This window comes from Camelus dromedarius, chromosome 5, assembly GCF_036321535.1.
Source record: "Camelus dromedarius isolate mCamDro1 chromosome 5, mCamDro1.pat, whole genome shotgun sequence".
Taxonomy (NCBI): Eukaryota; Metazoa; Chordata; class Mammalia; order Artiodactyla; family Camelidae; genus Camelus; species Camelus dromedarius.
Window position 1 is genome coordinate 27,123,483 of NC_087440.1, and position 21,457 is coordinate 27,144,939.

The window sequence follows — 21,457 nt, forward strand, 5'->3', positions numbered from 1 at the left end:
AGGAGTTTGGCCACATATTTAGTAGATGGAGAATCCAAGATTTAAAGACCTAGGCAGTCTGATTCCAGAGTCCATTTAATAACCATTGTACCATATTGCTTCTCTTCAGCTTTGTAAGAAGAACTTAACTAATTGATAACAGAGTAATAAATGGTTTAGCTCTTAGAAAACCTTCAAGAAGCTTACATTCTGTGGGAAGGTGGGAGGAGACAGCACATACACTTGACAGAAGGCAGATTCAGAGAAGTGCCCCTCTCCCCTCACCCCTGCTACCCATTTCCAGTCTCTCTCCACACCCACCCACCCCCTTCTTCCTCCCCTTTCCCATCCCCACTCCCATAGTAACCTTTCCCTTTACTTTCTGACTTATCCTTCCTTTTGCACAAAGGAGCAGATACCTGTTTATTTTCTTATGTTGTTTTCTTTCTTACATGAAGGTCAGCATGTTGTAGACTTCTGGGCTTTGTGTTTTTCATTTAATGAAATGCCTTAGGGATCCATTGAATTTTAAATAAAACTATCTTAAATATTCACAGGATACTTCTTTCCCCCACTCCTCTTTAAAAAAAAAATGATTAAATACTCTGTGTTTATTTTATAATAATGCTGAGAACTTTTTTTTTTTTTAAAGAAATGCTGCTATGGAGGAGGAGAGAAAGGATGGAGAGATGTAATAGGGTGGTGTCATGTACAGCCTTGAGTGTTGGGCTCTAAAGTCTGGACACAGTCCTGTAGCTCTGAGGTTCTCAGTCTTTGGTGGCCTGGTTATTAAATAGGCACATTCCTGATGAGAGGCCTGGGGCAGAGCCTTAGTGCCTTCAGGTTTAACACACTCTCCAGGTACTTCCTACCCAGGGGCTACAGACACACCTGGAAAAACCTGGAGTGTAGATCAGGAGGAACAGAAGGCTTAGAAACTGGGCTCTATACCGTGGACACAAGCCCGGGGGCCTGAGGGCTGGGAGCATCTCCCCATCCCCTGCTCGGGAGACAGTGTGGGGGGTCAGGAGGGCTGAGCAGCACTGCATCTCAGGAGAGGCAGCTCCCAGTAAGGCCACCAGAAAATAAGCAAACAAATACAAACAAACAAAAGCCTTCCAGGCTTTAAAGGCAACATTTCATAGTGGTAACAACATCGCAGTCTTTGCAGAAAGTGACCATTATCAAAAGAACATCTGCTTATCGGCAATACTGCCCTCCTCTTTAATTCTGAGAAGTACTATTTACTGAACTAAATATTTCTAGCTTTATGTTAAATTATTTGTCACTTTAAGGTAATATCCTTTTTCTTGATAGGTGTTTCACTTTTATGGTTTTCTGAATTGTTCCTACAGTAAGAAAGGATGATACTTGATAAAAATTTTATAATTGACTTTAAATAGAAAAGTTCTTAATCTTTATTCTAGGGTGGTTTAGGAAGATGTGCAAATTTTGTATTTTCTTCATTTGCTTTACCACTTTACCTGCTCCAGTAAAACAGTGTTTCTCAGATTGTTGTCAGAAACCATGTCTATCTAAATCACCTCATGCTGCCTCAGACCTACTGAATCAAAACTCTGGGGGCTGGAGCCCAGACCTCTGATTTAACACTCTCCCCACATGGTTCACATGTGACTGCTATTTGCCAACATTTTTGACGCTTTTTTAGTTAAAAAAAAAAGACTTTCAAATAGTCATCCTCACGATGAACCATCTATACATAGAATAATAATAAATGTTCAGTTCTTATTTTTTAGAAAAACAAATGGAAAGAATAATTTTAATATTTTCTTTCTGAATAATGTTGAGATTGCCTTTGGAGCGTATATGGTATCGGAGACGACTTCTTTAGACCATGTTGACTTTTCTCTTGAGTCAAATGATGGCTCATTTCTTATTAATTCTTCTACATCAATTCATAGACCAAAACTCAAGTTTTACTTACCAGCCTGAAATTATATTAAAAGCTAGTAACTTTTAGCTCTCTTCTTATCTCTACCTTTTCTAAATTTAAATTGAATCACTCCTCTTCATGAAATCCTTGGACCGTTGGGCTCAGTTACATCTTAATGTCCTCTTATTATTCTTATGTCCTCCAAACCCTGATAGTGTTCATACATAAGATGGCGACATGGGCTTCTATTAAAATGCTGGCTTTCAGCGTTTTTCACTCTATAGTTAACTTTCTTTTTGCCTTTTTCTAGAATGGAGAGAGACCATCTCATGAAGTACAGATAATAAAGAATATGCCCCAGATGGCAAACTTCGTATACAACATGTACATGCATTTGATACAGACCACACATCATTATCATCAGGTGAGTTTTCTCAACATTGACTCCTTTTTCTTGCTGTAGAATCTTCTCTGTTGCAGAATAAATCTTTGAAGTAATTGATTCCTTGAGGGAAACCAACTAAACCAAAATAGGATGTTACTGTTCATGTAACATCCATATTAAAGACATCTTTCTGTAGGTATAATTTGGCATATAATAAATTCACATATTTAAAGTATATAATTTGATATATTGTGATGATTGTATATACCTGCGAAACCATCCCCGCAGTCAAGATAATGAACGGATCTATTATCCCCCCAAATTTTCCTCTTGCACCTTGATAATCCCTCTCACCCCTCACCAATGCCTTTCCCACCTTCTCCCGGAGACTAAGAATTGTACTTTCTGTTACGATAAATCAGTATCCATTTTCTAGGTATTTATGTAAATAGACTCTTACAGTTTGTCTTTTTATCCCCCATTTACTATTACTCTGCATAATCATTTTGAAATTCATTTATGTTTCTGAATGTGTTTGTAGTCCTTTCCTTTTTATTGCTGAATATTAGTCTGTTTTATGGATGTACCAGGTTTACCCATTCATTTATTGATAGACATTTGGGTTGTTTACAATTTCGACTATTATAAATAAAGCTGCTATGAACATTCTTGTACAAGTCTTTGTACTTTCTCCTGAGTAAATTTCTAAGAGTGGAGCAGCTGGATAGTGTGGTTAGTATGTATCCAGCTTTTTAAGAAACTGCCCACTTGTCTTGCAAAGTGGTTGCACCATTTCATACTCCCACCAGCAGTGGATGGGAGCCCACGCACACTTACCGTAGTTGGCCTTTTTCATCTCAGCCATTCCAGTAGGTATGTAGTGCTCTTATGTGGGTTAGTTTGCATTTCTCTAATAACTAATGATGTTGAGCATCTTTTCATGTGGTTAGCTGCCATTTGTATATCTTCTCTGAGGATATCTGTTCAGCCCTCTTGCTCATTTTTTGGCATTGTTTATTTTATTGATTTTTGAGAGCTTTAAAATTTATCCTGACTACAGTTCCCTTATCAAATGATTGTTTTGTAAACGTTTTCTCCTAGTCTGTGACTTGTTTTCACATTTTTAAATGTCTTTCAAAAAACAGAAGTTTTTATATTTTGACAAAGTCCCAGTGTATCAGTTTTTCTTTTCTGATTAATGCCAGGCCTCAGCTGCAGACAGCCATAGTTACCAGGGAAGCCAGGCCTATGGAGCTGCTCCTGTGCTCTGGTTGAGTGGTACAGAAGCCTTGTGCCCTGCTGCTCAGCCCTGCCATGGCCTTGTCTCAGGGCTTGGCTCCTCCCGACCCTCACAGGGCTCCTTGATTGCGGCCAGCGCTTTCTTGAGTTGGTGTGCCAATCAGCCCTAATTAGTCACTGTTTTTTCCAGAGTATTACAGTAAATTCCTCTGCTGAACAATTTGGTAGCTTTTCATGTTGTTTTTCTCCCTGAAGATTTACTCTGTACTCTCATTATTATCTGATACCTGTGTAGGCATATTCCATGGAGTCAGCAAAACCTAAGCCATTGTCATCAGAGTTGTTACATCTACAATGTAAAACGGGCAGCAGTGGCTTGGAGAGTTCTAGAGTGACAGTGTCTGTTAGGAAGATAATGTTAATGTGAGAGCTTAGCTTTGTAAGCCAGTGGTTTTTTCATTTGGGTTCCTTGATGTTTTCTTTTTCTTCATTAGAATTTATTACAGCTACCACCTGCTATGGTAGAAGAAGGTGAAGAAGTTCAAAGTCAGGAGACAGAATTGGAAACAGAAGAAGAGGCCATGCCTGCTCAAGCTGACGTCACACCTGGTCTAACAGATGCCAGCTCCAGTCAAGAGACCTCAGCCTCTCAGACTGAGACCACTGTCACCCTCCATGAGACTGAGGCCACCCCCAGTGAGACAGGAGCCAGTTCCAGTCCAGAGGCTGTCTCTGCCGTCTCCGAGATGACTGCTGCCATGGCAGGACCTGTAGGTGTGCCAGGGGAGAGTAACACCCCTCAGGAGGCCACGTCTGCCCCCGGAGAACCCAAGTAGCCAAACCGTAGCCCTGCTTAGGGAGGACATTGCATTTATAAAGTCTAGGTAAAGTTACTTTTTATATTTTACACGTGCTTCTGCCATTTTAATGGTACTAATAGATATTCCATCCTTAATTTTGTTGGTTGATCTCAGTGTTCGTGTTCTTGGATATATTTTTTAAAGTGTATGTGTATGAACAACTCCAATTTTATTTGTTCAGTCAGAGGAGTAATTAACCATTCCTTTTGATATTCTGATCATTAACTATCTGTAATCATACTTACAATTAAAAGAATTTTCTACTGAATAATGGTTCACATTTTTAGTGAACTTTTCTAAAGAAAATATACAAATATTTACAGGAATTAAGCATAAATGGCTTTAAGCCAAGTGTCCAAATTGAGAAGGAAATCATTTCTTCTGTCACAGTATAAGATGCTCAAATCATGTTTCTTTTTATCCCTCCTTCCTTTGCTGTCTTCCTTGGTAGAGAGGCTTTAACACCATAGGATATAGGTTGTTCCAATGCGAAGTGGTTACATGTGTTTTGTCCCCCCAAATCTCAGAATGTGTTAGAGTCACCTAGAAAGTCTGTTTATTCTTGGGGCCACTCCAGACCTAATGAGTCAGAATCTCTGGATCAGAGCCCAGGAACCTGCATTTTTGCAGCTGCTACACCATTAATGTTTGAGTTGCTGGCCAAGTGGCATCAGATAAGGCTGGTTTGTCTGAGTCAAGATTCGTCATTCAGCTAGGCAAGAAGAATCTGGCAGATCCACCTGCGCGGGAACAAAGATCTGGAGTCTGGGTAGTGAGAATCAGCGAGCTTAATTAACTCCCATGTGCAGAATGGATTTCTTCCAATGCAGAGGTTCAGAGTTTTCCACCCTGTTCTCTTAAAAGACAACTACCCACAAGAAGACCTTAGTTTGGTAAAATGTACTCCAGATTTGGGATGGCAGCGGTACTAGGACCTTGCTACTCAAGGTGGTTTGCAGGTCAGCATCAGCGTCATTGCATTGAAACTTGTTAGAAACGCAGAAGTTTGGGCTCTACCCCAGACCTGTTAAATCGGAATCTGCATTTCAGCAAAGTCCCCAGGTGATTCATATGTACTTTGTAGTTTGAAAAACACTACGATTACTGTGCTGTCCTCACATGAACGAGAGGTAAAGTGATGATTCTGTGATGGTAGAATTAACATGAGTGAGACTGATGTTTTCTGACAAGGGCCCTCTGCTTATATGGTGACCAGAGAAGAGATGCGCATGTGTGTGCAGGTGGGGGAACTGCCCACTCGCTCTCTCTTCCCCGTTCCCACACTGCTAGAGTGGCCGAGGGGAGCATTTCCCCAGTGTCTCCTCTAGTGCATCTACCTCTAGGCTGGACCATGTCCAATGAACCTTTGAAGAATTAAGCGAGCACCGCATGCTGCCAGTGAAATGCTTCTGGTCTTGACATTCTGAAGGAATGATGAATTCATAAGGAAATTAAAGTCAATGATATTTTTGAATGACTACTGTTTGCTTAACTTTACCAGGCCGTGCTGGGTATGATCAGACTCTCATCTTACAGTGTGTCCTGCTGCATCAGAACACATGTGTAAATGTTGTGTGAGGAAAGGGAAAACGAAAGTGATGGGATGATAACAGGGGGAGGGAAATGCCAAGGAAAGCAACCCAGGAGACCTGTCTGTCGTCTAAGCCAGGATGGAGCCAAACAGTCTGTTACATAATTTCTCTGATTATAAGAATTTGAAAGCAGGTGTTGTGGGCATCTGTATGAGACTAGCACTCAAAGAGTTATTTTCACTTGTAAATATATGTAGGCAAGAGGGAAAGAAGCTTTGCCGTATTACTGTCTTCCCTGGAAAAGATTGGTTTTTCTGTCTGCCCTTGAGAGGATATGAATCATGATACCTGCAACCAAAATAAGCAAACTGTTGTGCTGCTTTCTCCTCAAATAAACCGTTTTTCCTAACGCTGTGTCTAGCTGGGTGACCATACTGTTTTTTTTCTTTCCTGCTTGATTCTCTATCACACGAAAAAATTTAACTGGAAGATGAGTACGTCCTTTTGCCTTTGTCAGATTAAAAAACGGATGATGAAAGTGGAACTTGAATTATTTTAAATTGTTTATTCACTGGACAAAAGACCAGTGAGCTGCAGTTGACTATAGAATTGTGGAATTTTTTAAGGAACTTAAGAGAGCTATTCTTTTTTTTTTTTAAGAGCTCTATTCTTATTTTAAATAATGAGGAAACCAAATCAGAGAGTCTTAACCAGGGTGGCAACTATGGGAGAGTGGGGTAGAATCCAATCTACAGTCTTAGAGCAGTTTTTTGCTTTTTTGCTTTTTTTTTAATCAACTTCACGTAAGTGGATTGCTTCATAAACTCAAGGGTTTTCTATTTAATTTGGGTTAACTATAGACACAGGTTCTCTAGCCAGGTGACCATTAAAGATTAGTGTTCTCATTGCTCTCCATCTTATTTTTTCATATCTGAATAGGTCATGATTTTCGAGTTTATTTTTAAAAGCAAACCAAAAAGATGCATGCCAAGAGAAAGAGCATGAAATTAAGCAATTCAAGTATTTAGACTTTTTTTTCTTTTTTTCACAAAATGCTGAGTTAAGAAAGTTCATTACCAGCAGTTGGGAATAAATAGCTCCATTGATTTGAGCACGTGAATGAGAAGATCTAAATATTATCAGGTCTCTTGAAGTTAGCATGATGATAAAAGTTGAGATGTTTTGCTAGATACTGAAAGAAATGGTATAAATGGGCCATTTGTACTCCTATAAAAAATGAAGTTTTTTATGATTAAGAGACAGCATGATATTGTACAACCAACTTTGGACTCATCCAGACCTGACTCAGATTCTACCTGATGTACACATCAGCATTTGGTTTGACCTTGGACAAGTATTATAACATCTCTAAGTCCCAGTTTTATCTACAAAATGGGGGAAAGATCTGTTGTTTGTTAATGGGGTAACGTTTTTGAAAATATCTGGCACCTGGATGCTCAGTAAATACCAGTCCTCCTCACACCTTTCTTCCCCAAATCTTTTGAGACAGCGTAGGCTGTTGCCAACCCGTCCTCTGACTTGGGCACTCAGCTCTGCCCCTATCCAGGAAGCATGAAGGATGATGAAGAGAGGGACACATGGTAGCAGCTGACCTTTGAGGATCAAGGATCAAATCTACTGATTGGTAAATCAGTCCATGGCAACACTGAGAATGGTCTCTGCTGAAATTAAAACTCTGGCAGAACAGAATGACCAGATGAAGACACTAGGTACCTATACCCTTGTGATATATCAGTAATAATAATTCTGTGTCCTGTACTCCCCCACCCATGGTCATCTATATTATTGCACTTACCTAGCTTTGTGCCTTGAATGTGCTTTTTCCTTTTTACCTTGCAATCACTCACATGGTATTTTTAGAGGTGTTTCTTCAATTGAAATTAAAAAAGATTTTTTTAAAAAACACTGACCCGTGGTGGGGGTATAGCTCACTGATAGAGTGCATGCTTAGCATGCACAAGGTCCTGGGTTCAATCACCAGTAGCTCCATTAAAAAAAAAAAAAATGCTGACCCTTTTGCACACGCCGAAAGAGCAGTTTAAAACAAGCAGTGAGCAGTGCCTTGCTTCCTGTGAAAAATGCTTGGCAGTTAGCCTTCGTAATTATGAAGCAATCATGTTAATAGATGTATAAGAATAATGCAACGGGAGCTGTACTGAGCCAAGGATGGAAATGAACACATGAGACCATTTTTTCTTTATTCATTGGTTCTCTTCAGTGCCACAAAGGGATTTTAAGTCAATGGTATCCAGAGCTTTGGACACTCGTTTTTCTTCATAGGAGCAAACCTGAGCTCAGTCCTCTAGAGCATCACTCAGAGTGCAGCACCATTACTGCTGACTGACATTTGCCAGCTTTATTGCTAGCTTTTTACCTGGCTTACACTTATTTCATTGGCTACTTAAATGTTTGTACTTACATATGAAATGGCTAATCCCAATATTTCTCAACATATATTACAAAAACTGTTACTCTTGAAAAATACTTTGAAAAACATGTTCCATGGTCATAAGTTTGAGGAACACAATTATTATTCCCCATTTGCAGAATAACAATGCATTGCCACTAATTAAATGTTATTTCCTGCTGGAAAAAATCATGTTAACTTTGTTTAACCCAGCATTTCCCAAACTTATTTGACCATACAACTCTTTATTTTTCTCTTTCTTTCTTTCTTTCTTTCTTTCTTTCTTTCTTTCTTTCTTTCTTTCTTTCTTTCTTTCTTTCTTTTTTCTTTCTTTCTTTCTTTTTTAATAAGACATCTTAGGGAACTAGCTCCTAAGAACAGTTTGGAAACCAGTATCTTTACATTTGCAAGTGAACTTTGACTTCCCCTTAGAAATTTAAGGGGATCAGAATATACCAGCCCCAAATACGCTTCTTCGGCATCAGGGTTATTTTGAGCTGAATGAAAGTGAGAAGCAGCAGAAAGAGAAAGTACTGTCTGTCCTTCCACTTCTGCCTGAAAGCAGGGCATAAATTTCCATTTGTAAAGGTGTCCCCTCTCTCCTGTACCAGGAAGAAGAAGACCTTATCACTGGACACAGAGATGGCACTGAAATGAGTCTGCATAAACAAACCTTACTAAAATCACCCTTATCCTCCATCAATTTCCCCATCTTTTTACTTTCCCACAATTTACAACTCCTAAAAGCCAAACTCCCTTTCCTTTGCCTACTTACTTTTCCATAATTTATTACCCTTTGTTAAAATGGTATATACATTTTTAAGACAAACTGCTTTTTGGAGAATTCTTACTTCTTTTCTGTGTAACCCCTATGGAAGTAAAGTTAAAAACAGCAATTAAGTTGTATGCTTTTTCTCCTATTAATCTGTCTTTTGTCAGTTTAATTCATAGGGCCCAGGTACAGAACTAAAGGAGGTAGAAGAAAAGTTTTCCCTTGCCTCTAAATAAGGCTTTAATACATTGTCTGTAAGTAACCAGAGGTTGAAGTAACATAGCTGAAGAAGAATCCAGAGGTGACGTGATTCGAATAAAATGTCATGTTATAGTGTAATTTGTTGAGTGTCATGTGGTATTAATAGCAACATCTGAAAATGCAAGTGAGTAAAAATTTGATCAATGTACCATGACATTCGTTCATGTGAGCCTTCTAAGAAAAGGTCACTGAGCATCCTCTACTTAAATTTTAATTTTAGACTCCAGCATTTCACACTCATTTCTTACTATGCAGTAAAAGAACAGTCCATATTTCCAGTGTGCCTTGTTTTCTCAATTCTTTAAATTTTTTTTTTTAAATGTAAGTTTCAAAAAGGGAAAAGATTTAGCATGGCCAACAGGGGTGGACCAGAAATAATAGGGGAAAATTTAAGCAAATATTAAAAAAACGAAGAAAATTTTCTTTCAGAAGAATGTATAAGATGGCCCCAAAAGTTACCTTGCATCAGACATGTTGAATTCTATCTTGGTGAATCTCCAGAGATGGTTGTCCTCACCATCCCCCTTTCTCTCCATCTTTGACTAACATTGTATGCTCACCTGACACCTCTTCTTGCAGTAAATCTAAGTACGAGAATCTCAAAGGCAGTTGCTTCTCCTTGGGAGAGGCCTGGTTCATGTGAGTCTGCTAAGTCAATAACTCTTTTGAGAAACGATTTTATTGACATTTTTCAAAAAGTCGAGAGTTCTTGATAGGAAGTGGTCTTATAAAAAATTATCTTTTTCTACTCTAGTTCATTGGTTCATTTTGAGGGAGGTTTTCTTCTGGTTTTTAGTTCAGTTGTTTACAGTAAATGTGGCTACTGTATCACTGTATTTCCATTACCCCTTTCCTTCTAGTATCACCTTCCAGTGCAAGTTTCTTCTAATCCCAGACTTCCCCCAAAATAGTAGTGGAACAAGAATAGACCTGCTGAATTTGCATTTTATGTTGCTGGTTGACTACTTTTCACAGGAGTGAATTGAATTGAATATAGTAAAAAGTTGGAAGATATATTTGAAACTATCCAATTCTTATGCATTCATAGACTACTGAGTACCTAATGTGTCACAGGCAACAATGCCGATAAATAATCCCATTAGTTCATAGATGAGAACACAGAGGCATTGGGTGACTTGCCTAGGACACTACAGTTAGTTGAATTGGGACCAGAACCACCATCTGACATTCAGGCAAACCCCTTACCTCACTGTGATAAGTTTTTTAGAGGTTGCCATTGCACCTCTTGGTCTGGTTGGATTCATTAAATAAGTGGGCTCATCTGAGCAAGTGGAGACCGCGTTTCCTCCACAGAAACACAGTCCTAGCTTTGGTGGAACGAGTCATAAATGTCAGCTGTCATTGATACTTCAGAAATCAAATTGGGTCAAGTGGGTCTCTTAAATTGGCATAGAGCCATTAACATTGGGCGTGGGTAGTTTTGCCTGGTTTTGACCTACAGAGAAATGGAATCATACAAAATGTACTTTTGGTGTCTGCCTTCTCAAATAAATTTCTCTGTATGACATGAGGGAGGGATCAAGATGAACTCTTATTAAAAGATCGTTCTTTCCCTTGGTGCACTGTACTGTAACCTTTGTCATAAATCAAGTAATTGTATGTGTGTGGGTCTATTTCTGGAATTGTTTCATTGGTGTATTTTTCTTTTCTTGTGCCTCGTTTCGCTATTTTAATTCCTATAGCTTTAAACTAAATCTGACATCTGGTTGTGTATATCCTTTAGCTGTATTCTTCAGATTTTGGCCATTCTTAATCTTTGTATAAATTTTAGAATCATCTTGTCAATTCTACAAAAAAAAAAAGTGCTTGGATTTGTATTGGGATTGCTTTGAATCTGCAGCTCAATTTGGAGGAAAATTGACATCTTTACAATCTAGGAATATGGCATCTCTTTTCATTTACTTAAGCTTTTAATCGCGATTATGTTTTGTAGTTTTCCGGATAAAAGTTTTGGCCATCTTTTGTTAAATTTATTTCTCTTTGATTCTTTATGCTACTGTAAATGTACTTTTAAAACTACATTTTGTTATGTTTTGTCATTGTTTGTTATTGGTATATAGAAATACAATATATTTTTTGTATGTTGACCTGGTAGGTGGAAAACTTGTTGAATTCACTTGTCTCCTTTAGTTTGACCATAGATTATTTTGAATTATCTACGTACATAATTATGCCATCTGTGAATAATGGTAGTTTTATTTCTTCCTCTTCAATCTTTATACTTTTTATTTTTTAACATTTTTTATTGATTTATAATCATTTTACAATGTTGTGTCAAATTCCAGTGTAGAACACAATTTTTCAGTTATACATGAACATATATATATTCATTGTCACATTTTTTTCTCTGTGAGCTACCATAAGATCTTGTATATATTTCCCTGTGCTATACAGTATAATCTTGTTTATCTATTCTACAATTTTGAAATCCCAGTCTATCTCTTCCCACCCCCCACCCCCTTGGCAACCACAAGTTTATATTCTATGTCTGTGAGTCTATTTCTGTTTTGTATTTATGCTTTTTTTGTTTTTTTGTTTTTTGGGGTTTTTTTTAGATTCCACATATGAGCAATCTCATATGGTATTTTTCTTTCTCTTTCTGGCTTACTTCACTTAGAATGACATTCTCCAGGAGCATCCATGTTGCTGCAAATGGCATTATGTTGTCGGTTTTTATGGCTGAGTAGTATTCCATTGTTCTTTATACTTTTTAACTTCCTTTGTTATACACCTGGTCTAATTTTATTTCTTTTTTAATCTATATGACTTTAACTTCCCTTTTCTGCCTTATTGCCCTATTGAGGACCTCCATTACAATGCTGATTAGAGGTAATCAAAACAAGTATCTTTGTTTCCTCCCAATCTTAGGACAAAGCTTTCTGTATTTCACTGTCAAGTATACTATTTGCTATAAGTTTTTGTGATACCTTGTATCAGATCTTAAGATTTTCTTCCTATTCCTAGTTTGCCAAGTGGTTTTTTTTTTTTTTAACATCAGTGGATATTGAATTCTCACAAATACTTTTTCTGTATCCACCAATGCTATTATATGCTTTTTCTCCTTTATTCTGTTAATGTGGTGAAGTTCACTCATTTAATTTTCTATTGATTTTTTTTCTTCTGGTCATGGGCCAAAATTCTACTCTTGACACGCCTAATAATTTTTTAGTTGAATACTGGAAATTACAAATGCCAAGTTGTTGAATGTTTGGATTTTGTTGTCTTACCCTAAAGACTGCTGAAGTTTGTTTTGGCAGGAAGTTACTTGTGGATATTAAGTCAATCTTTCTGATGTTTGTTTTGAAGTTTTGTTGCTCAGGTGTAGAGTACCTTTACTGTAAGACTAGTTTAGCTCTATCACTAAATTGTAACCTTTCTCTGGTCACTGTCGCAGGTGTTCAGTGAGGCATCTCCACCCGAGCTGGTAGAAATTTAAACCTTTATGTTCGTGTGAGCTCTGGGACATGTTTAGCTTATAGCTCCCAGGTAGTTGTTCTTTGATTAACTTCATGGATTTTCACCCTGTGCCTGTGTGGATGCATATTCAGCCAAGGACTGGAGGGGACCCCTCTTCAGATTTCTAGAGTTCTTTCTACGCATAACTCTGTCATAGACTCTTCCCCCAAATTCTACCCAGTCAGCCTCCTCAGGTTTCTAGTTCCTGAGTCAGTGAGGCTGCTGGGCTTCTGTTTGGGTTCCCTTTCCCTGTGCTGCTGTTTGGAGGTTACCTCTAGGCAAAAAGCCAGGACTGGGCTCACCTTGTTTTATTTCCTTTCTTTCAGGGATCACAGACCTATGCTGCCTATTTCGGTGTCTGAAAATAGTTGCTTCATATATTTTGTCCAGTTTTTTTAGTTGATTATAGTGGGATGATGAGTTACTATTTCATGAGTAGAAACAGAAGTCCTCAAATTGATTTGGCTTATCAAATATTAAAGCAAACTTACATTCCTAATATTTTTAAAACAATTGCTGTGTTAAGTTTACTAATATTTTTATTAGAATTCTTGCATCTCTGTTTATGACAGATTGGTCTATAATTATGATGATGATGATGATGTTATTTTTATCACATTGGGTATCAAGATTATGCTGACCTCATAAACTGACTTGAAAGTATTTTCTTTTTCTTTTCCTGGAAGAGATTTTGCAAAAGTGGTATTATTTCTTTTTTCAGCATTTAGAACAATTTACCAGTCACTTAAATCTCAAGATTTCTTTGTAAAAAGATTTTGAATTTCAGATTTAATTTATTTAATGGTATAGAACTATTCTATTTCTTGTAGTGTTGGTTTCAGTAAGTTATGTTTTTGTAGGTCCACTTCAGCTGAATTTTCAATATTATATAGGCAAAAATAATGTGTAATAACTTTTTTGCAGACCTTTAGCTATATCTCACACATCCCGTATCATGTTTTCATTAACATCCACTTCAAGTTGTTTGCTAATTTCCATTGTGACTTTTTAAAACCCATTTCCTCCATTTTCTTTGAAATATTTTGGAACTCAATAGAGGTGGTGGTTTCACAACATTGTGAACGTACTAAATACCCCTTAATTGTTCACTTTAAAATAGTTGACTTTATGTTGTATGAATTTCATCTCAATTTTTTTAAGTGGCTTTTAAGAAGTAGATTTCTTAATTTCCAAGCATTTGGGCATCTTATCTTTTTGTTATGAATTTCTAGCTTTGTTACACTGTGGTCAAAGAACATACTCAGTATGATGATAATCCCTTGAAATGTGTCAGGACTTCTATGGCACGTGTTTCACATGTGCTTGAAAAGATTGTGGACTCTGTCGTAGTTGGGCACCGTTTTATATACATACACATAAAAACTAGGTCAGGTTTGTTAATTATTTTGTTCAAATCCCTTATATTCTCACTTTTTTTTTTTGTCTGCTTGTTCTACCAGTTACTGAGAGAAGTGTTTTTAAAACAAGAATCTGAGTGTGTTATAGGTTTGTTTATTTCTTCTTTTAGTTCTATCCAGTTTTACCTTGTGTATTTTAAGACCATGTATTAAAAGCATGCAAGCACAGAATTGTTATACCTTCTTGATGGATGGATTTTTTCCTGTTACTATTTACAAATGTCTATCTTTAAGTCCAGATATGCTTCTTGCCTTAAAGGCTACCTTGTCTAACATTAATATAGCTATGCCTGCTTTCATTTGGCTGTTTTTGCATGGCATTATTTTTCCTATTCTCCCACTCAAACTTTCTAGATCCTTGTATTTAGGATTTTCCTTTTATAAGCAACATACGGTTGGGTTTGGGATTTGAGTTTACCTATTTATAAGTAATAAGTTAAAGACACAGGACTCCTGGGCGAGAAGCAAAAGACGACATCGCTCACAGCACAGCAAGCAGCATGGGCGTCAGCATGTCTGTCCCTCTTGCTCCCCGGGTCCCACAGAGGTGATGTGGAGGCAGATGGGTGCCTGCTTGGTCATGGGTTGTGTTATAGGAGAGGAACACTGGGGAATCCACCGCTTTGACAGTAAACAGCAAGCAAACCTGTTTGTTGTCCCAGCGGGAGATGTGTCCCCATCCCTGAAGGTTTCTTGCTCCAACTCAGCCCTCTTGAGAAACGGCCCCAGCAAAGAGCAGCCTTGTATTCTTGGCACAACCAATGAGAAAGCTTCTCTAAGCCTTATTGTCCGAAGTCACAAAATTTATAAGTGAGGGAACCGAGATTTGAACTTTGACTCCAAAGACCATCATTCTCTAAGCTGCTTCAAAATAGAGCCATTTTATTATATTTACGTACAGAGGCCTGGCTCTGAGGTGAGTTGTGTTGCCTGCCATGGGACTGGAAAAGCTGCTTTATGACACTGAGATCTCTGTAGGTCATAAACCTACTTTTCTCTATTAGCTGGAGATGGTAATGTTTTGCTTATCGCAGCCATAGAGTTTGCTTCAGGCAGGTCCTCTTTGGTTCAAGTCACCATGGTTATGAATTTATTTACATCATTCTTACTCAAGCATCTTTTAGTTACTTGTGAATCCCGTGTCAGAGAAATCTCTATTGTGATTTATTCCTCATTTGTACCATAGTGTATTTAATTTGAGATACTATAGGGAGACAGGCTCATTATTTATCGCCAGAAGAGTCAGTGTTCCTCCAGCACCAAAAGAGAAACCGAACAGACACTACTTCATCTGGGCAGGATCTGGAGTTGTGCTGTTGCCTTTTGTCGGCCCTGCTTACGTAATTCAGAAGAAGAGCACTCGCCGCTGTTGAACAGACTTTTTCACAGCGAGGGCCTGGGTGTGCAGCACCCTGCCAAGTTTCCCGTTAGCTATGCAGAAGAGCTGTTTTATTCTGAAATTGCAAATCAGCCAGGCAATCACCACACAGAAATAGCCCCCCATGAAAATAAAGCAGTGCTATATTTGAATCCTTAATCATGTATATTAATAGATCTGAGTTTAGTTCAATTTGGAAATTTTCACATTATACAGTAACCGCGATTACCAACATGCTCAGAGGGTGAGGGGCTGGGACGTTTGAGCCACTGAAATTTTCTGAGCGATGGGTAGTCGGTCACAAAGAATTTTTCTGTCCACCCTTTGCTGAGTACATTTCAAAAATTGCTTGAGTCAGCACATAGGGGATCAGAAGGCCACCTATGAGGTCCTGGGGGTGGGGGAGTAGGGAAGTGTGTCCTCACCCGATTTGTCACTGACTTAGAAAAATCCACCATTAGAGATTCAGTCTTATGGCTTAAGACCCATTCCCATATGAAAAGAAAGAGCCCTCGGGTTGGCTAGTGCATCACACAAATTAGTGTTTTAGGACTCAGTAAATTTATCAGGACATTGCCTGAGAGATTTGAAAAGATGTCAGGAACACAGGGGCCTTGGGTGCCTGGAGTTAGAAAGCAGTTCACCTGTTTCCAAAAGCCGCCCAGGGCCAGGCCTGTGGGCACAGTCCGCCCCTCTTCGGGGAATGCCCATCCCTGCTCCGCGTGACTCGGCACTTTGTTGCTTCCTCAGACTCGCACACTCGAGATGACTCACCAGCCTCCTCACCCTCACACCTGCTTCTGGGACAGTCACCGTCTCCCTGCCTCCCAGGCACCCACGCTGCTGAGGGAAGGCCCCACTGAGCAAACGCTGGGAGGAGGTGAGCAGAGAGACATCGGATACCTAGAGGAAGAGCGTTCCAGGCAGAGAGAGCAGCCATGGGAGCCCACGAGCCAGGACATGGCCCAGATGTTTACGGCACTTGAGGGGCCGTGCGGGAGTCAAGTTGACCCAAATTAGAAGTCACTGCGGTCGCGCCGCTGCTTGCTCACTGGGTAACCCTGAACCACGTAGCTCTCGTTTCCTCATCTGCGTAATTAGGGTAATACCTTCCTGGAGGGTTGTTGTAAGGATTAAGTATGTTGAGATACAGGAATTGGCTAGAATAATGCCAGACACGCAGGGGGAGCTCAGCAAGCAGTAGCTGTCCTTACCCTGTTCGTCGTCTGTCTGAATGGTGGCCTTACCACGTGATGCCACAGTCACCTGCTTACGGATCTTCTCTCCCATGCTAGACTGGATTCCAGGGTGGCTCTCCTGCTTCAAGCAGGTTAGAAGCCTGATATAAAGAAGGAACACGTGGCTTGGTTTGCGGGTCAGAAATATTTCGAGAGTCATTTATTTGGCTAAAAATGCTTAGGGCACCCTGACTGTGTGTATCACCTCTTTCCATCAGATAGACCAATAGTATAATAAATATGTACATCCAAACCTGCTTTGCATGGTTCTGAATATTTGAAAAGATCTGGTCAATAATTCCTTCTTAGTCCTGGCATTGTCTGAGTCCTCTGCTTTTGGCACACCTTGGTTTTAGCAGAACAACATCGGGGAACAGCACGTGTGGTGGGGCTGCTGTCTGGCTCTGTGTGACACAGGGCAGGGGTGATCTGAGTGGGGAAAAGAACCTGAGACAGTGCCAGTGATGATGGTGGTTTACTGAGCATTTGTACAGCAGATACTGTGGTATGTGTTTTACACAGATGATTACATTTGATTCTCACCATGACCCCAGGATAATAATTTATTTCCTGTTTTCTGGATGAAGAAATTGAAGCTTAAAGAAATTAAGAAACCCATTCGAGGTTTTCGTGGCCAGTAAGTGGTTCCTTAGAGCCAGGATTTGAACCACGATGTTTGAGTACAGGGCCTGTACGTGTAACTGGTTCACGTGTGGAGGTGCTGCCCAGAGGGTGGACACAGGCGTGGGGAAAGGGGAGCGAGCGGCTGAGGTGTGGAGTTCTGGGCCACCGGGAAATAAGGTGGAGGCCCTGGGGGTGTGCAGAGGGGCCTGCGGGGACAGAAGATGGCCCAGACTCCCTTCTTATCTGTTCCTGAAATGTATGTGGTGGGTGAGCAGGCTCACTCTTGCCTTGTAAGTGAGCGAAAGCCCCACCGGCTTTCTGAAATGTATTCCTGGTGAGGGCGCTGCACTGACAGACCCTCAGGCGCTGCTGCTGGGCAGGCAGACATGCCCATCCTTTGGCTCCAGGCATCACTGATGGACCATGCATGTTCCTCAACCCCGCGCTGCTCTCCAGACGTGATTGCTTTTATTAGTAAAACACCGAATGGGTTCACTCACATCCGTTCCGAAGGGAAAAATCCAGCTCCTCCTCAATCATTTTTCTTTTTTCAGAAATGACTAGAGACTTGGCTTCCAAAAAGGGTGAGTGACTGCCTGGTGCTGACTCACCGCTCAGCTGCGACTGCCGGGCGGCCGAGAGCAAGGCCACAGGCCTCTGTGCGGGAGCCGCCTGCTGCTACGGTGGCACGTGCTGAGTAGGGGGTGGTTCTGCTCAAAGCCTTCTCTTCTGCTTCTGGGTCACAGCCCAGGCTCTTGCCTGGGTGCCTTTCTGCTCCTCATCAACATTTGCTGCGACTTCCCAGGGTCAGAGTTCTCAACTCCTCACTCTGTCCCCCGGACCCATCCCAGTTGCCCATCCTCACCTGCCTGTTTTCTCCTCCACCTGAGCCTCCAATCCTCCATCCTGCATGAGGCAGCGAGCCATTGCTCGCCTCTCTTTTTCTTCCCAATCCATCTCGGTCCAGCTGAAGAGTTTTCTTCCTTCTTCATCCGGATGGAGAAGCTGTCCAACGTCACTTTGATGGGGACGCCATAAAGCACAAGTCTTATCCTAGCAGCCGTGCTCTGAACCGGCCTCGAAGGGCCAGTCCAGCCCTGAGCTGCTGAGATTTAACCCTTCCCGAGCCTCACTGCTTCATCAGAACACATTCCTAACTCTCAGGTCTTCAGTTCCCTCTACCTTTCTAGCAACTGGAGATTTTCTTTCCTTACAGAGACTTCTCTTCACTTATAAAAATACTACATTTTATCCAGATTTCTAGGGTTAGTTTAAGATTACCCAGTTACGCTATCTGCTGGAACCAGAAGTCTTTACTTTATGTAATTACTTTGTCTATGGTATCTTTTGCCCTGCATCTGAAATATATATAAATACATAGAGTTATATATGTATATGAGTGTGTATGTATGTATGTATGTAAAAAGTCTGTCTTCTCTTAGTAACATTGAGATTCTTATCCTGGATTAAAACATGTGCTTTAAAACCATTTTCCAAAGTCTGCTAGTGGACAAGCCAGATTATATGTCAGGGATTCCTAAAGGCAGTCACCTATGATCAGTCTGTGTCAATCCTGTACCTAAATGCTGCTAACTGAGCAGCATGAGGCCGGGTAAAGCATTGAAAAAGAAAACAGGAAACACCATCAAGAGAACCATCATCTCCTTTGGGAGGCTGACAGATGGCTATGTCATCTTCTGTTCTTGTTTATCTTTTCTCCTTTGCCTTATATTTTTCTCCTGTGGTTAGGAGCCACGTTTACCTCCCCCCTTTCCCGCAAATGTCACATCTAAACTCTTTAATGACTTTTAGAAAGTGGCTCATCCTGAATAATTAAAATTCTATAAATCAACATAAAAAGAATCCAGTTCCATTTGTGACATGACTTAAATGCCTCTAAACACAATGAAAATCAATGTTGGGATCACCACAGCTGTTTACACTTAGCCGTCATGTGTACATGTGATGTTTAGAAGTTCTTCATCTACTCTGGGAGTTTCCTGACTGCCATATATTTAAACCTCCCATGATAATCATTGCACTGAAATTCTTATTTGCACCATAATATCTAAAGAAGGGAGAACGGCACCCAAACTGTGAAAATTGCTTCGCTTACGTGAGAAGTGTGCTCCTACTGATGGCATGTGTTAATCAGGATGTGAGACTGAAATATACTTACTGTGATGTTGGAGGTTTTCCCACATAGATGACGACAATGATGGTGGTGGTGGTGTGTGTGTGTTTGAAAGGTTAAAATATATGGAGATGTGCTTATGAGAAAAAATACAAATGATATATGTATGTATATGTATATTTATAAGAACCTTATATTACCTGGATTCTAAGATGCACCTTTCTCTCTATTTTTATGTTTATAACCATGAGACTTGGTGGAAAAGGTGGCACCCTAGCAGGCATTTCATGAGACACCCGATGCTCATACCTCCTAAACAAACGGGGAACTTCATAGAATCAACATTGTCTATTGGTCAGGCTGTGTTTCTGGGGACTACTTCAAATATACTTTTCAGATAATTCCCAAGCCTCCCAAAAAGAACCGCATTTGGTTATTAATTGTAAAAAGGTGGATCAGTTTGGCCAATGCTTTTTCAAAGAAGTTGTGTTAAGTAAGTAAATGTGTAACCATTTTTATGGCATTCTAAGATATACAGATTGGATGCCTCTGAGAGAAACACTGATTGGCAGAAACAAGGAAAAATATTTTCACACTTAATAACCTTGGAGACTAAATCTTCGATCTTTCATTTAGCCTGTTTTATAGTAGCAATCATAGTCTCTTGGATATAGTCAATAGGCAAGTATTATTTAATGATAGCAAATATTTATTTAGTGAATTATATTTACCTGTCAAAAAAGAGAATCATTTCAATCTTCCAATGAAAAAACTATCAGTCTGCAATGCTAACAATTTGCTTGATGCAGAGGTGAACTGAGATGATTTTTCCAATATCTTCTCTTCATACTATTGGCTGTTATATTAAAATGCAGATACAGCTGAAAATTCTGGAATGCATGCATGCTGAGAAATGCATTTGGAAGACCTAAGACTTGGCCCCTTATCTCAGGATTCATTTCTTCCCCTCTAGTGAGAAAGGACTGATTCCCAAGCTGCTGAAATCATGAGTAATATTGCTTTTTAATACAAACTTCATAGGTTGATTTGGTAAAGTGATAATAGAACAATGTAAAACAAAAGTTGATTAAAATGAAATGTGGGCAACTTGAAAACACTAACTCTAAGTGGGAAATATAACTGTAGTAGAGTGTAGGTGCTGGCTTTTCTTATTTCAGTTTTTAGCCCTAACTGCCCAAAATATCTACCAATATTAGCATATCAGAAATAAGGCCATATGCTGAAATAACGTAACTCCAGTCTTCACTGCTTTATATGTAAATGTGGGGACTCTTGTAGCTATAATGCTGAATAGAAGGATAAAAACAGGCTGTGAAATTTCCAACAGTGATCCGGCTGACTCTTTCAAGACCCTAGAAAACCTCTGCCAAGGTGCAGCCATCTTTCCTTGTCTGTTGCTTGCAGAGCTGTGCATTCTCCAGTTCGTTCAATTCAGTTCATTCCATTCCTCCCATATTTTCCAAGCTTTTTAATGAGATTGTTAGTTCTGATTCCTCCTCCACTTCCACATAATCTTTTTGGTTTTGTGGTTTTCTTTTATCCCTAAAATATTAACAAAGCAAATCAGAAATGTACCTCTTTATTTTGGAAAGAATTAGGCTTTCCAGATATTTCATAATCACATCTTTTACTAGAATTTGTCTTTTTGCCAGTTTTATAATCTACTTCATGAAAATACTGCCCTGGTCTTCATTCTGGCTTGATGCACTGTTGCATGTTCTGCAGAAACAGGATGTGCCTTTCTCTTTTCTTTTCTCCCTAGCCAAGTGTTTTCTGCTGTGACCATGACCGTGGATTTCATATTACTTAAACACTTT

General features: G+C 39.6%; 1 protein-coding gene across 6 annotated transcripts in view; it reads left to right on the top strand.

The window, feature by feature from the left end:
• AQR (aquarius intron-binding spliceosomal factor) overlaps window positions 1-21,457 on the top strand; it is a 103,884-nt gene that overhangs the window by 79,283 nt on the left and 3,144 nt on the right. The window contains exons 34-37 of one of the 6 annotated variants that reach the window (XR_010380894.1): window positions 2,184-2,297; window positions 3,992-4,381; window positions 7,400-7,619; window positions 16,374-17,245. Coding sequence is in view for 4 of the 6 variants with exons in the window: in XM_064485765.1 (XP_064341835.1) it covers window positions 2,184-2,297; window positions 3,992-4,333 (456 nt within the window). In the remaining 2 variants the exon portion in view is untranslated. Of the gene's footprint in view, window positions 1-2,183; window positions 2,298-3,991; window positions 6,299-7,399; window positions 9,214-16,373; window positions 17,246-21,457 lie in introns of those variants that run through there. The other 5 variants (XR_010380893.1, XM_064485765.1, XM_064485763.1 and 2 more) reach the window with 5 other exon arrangements.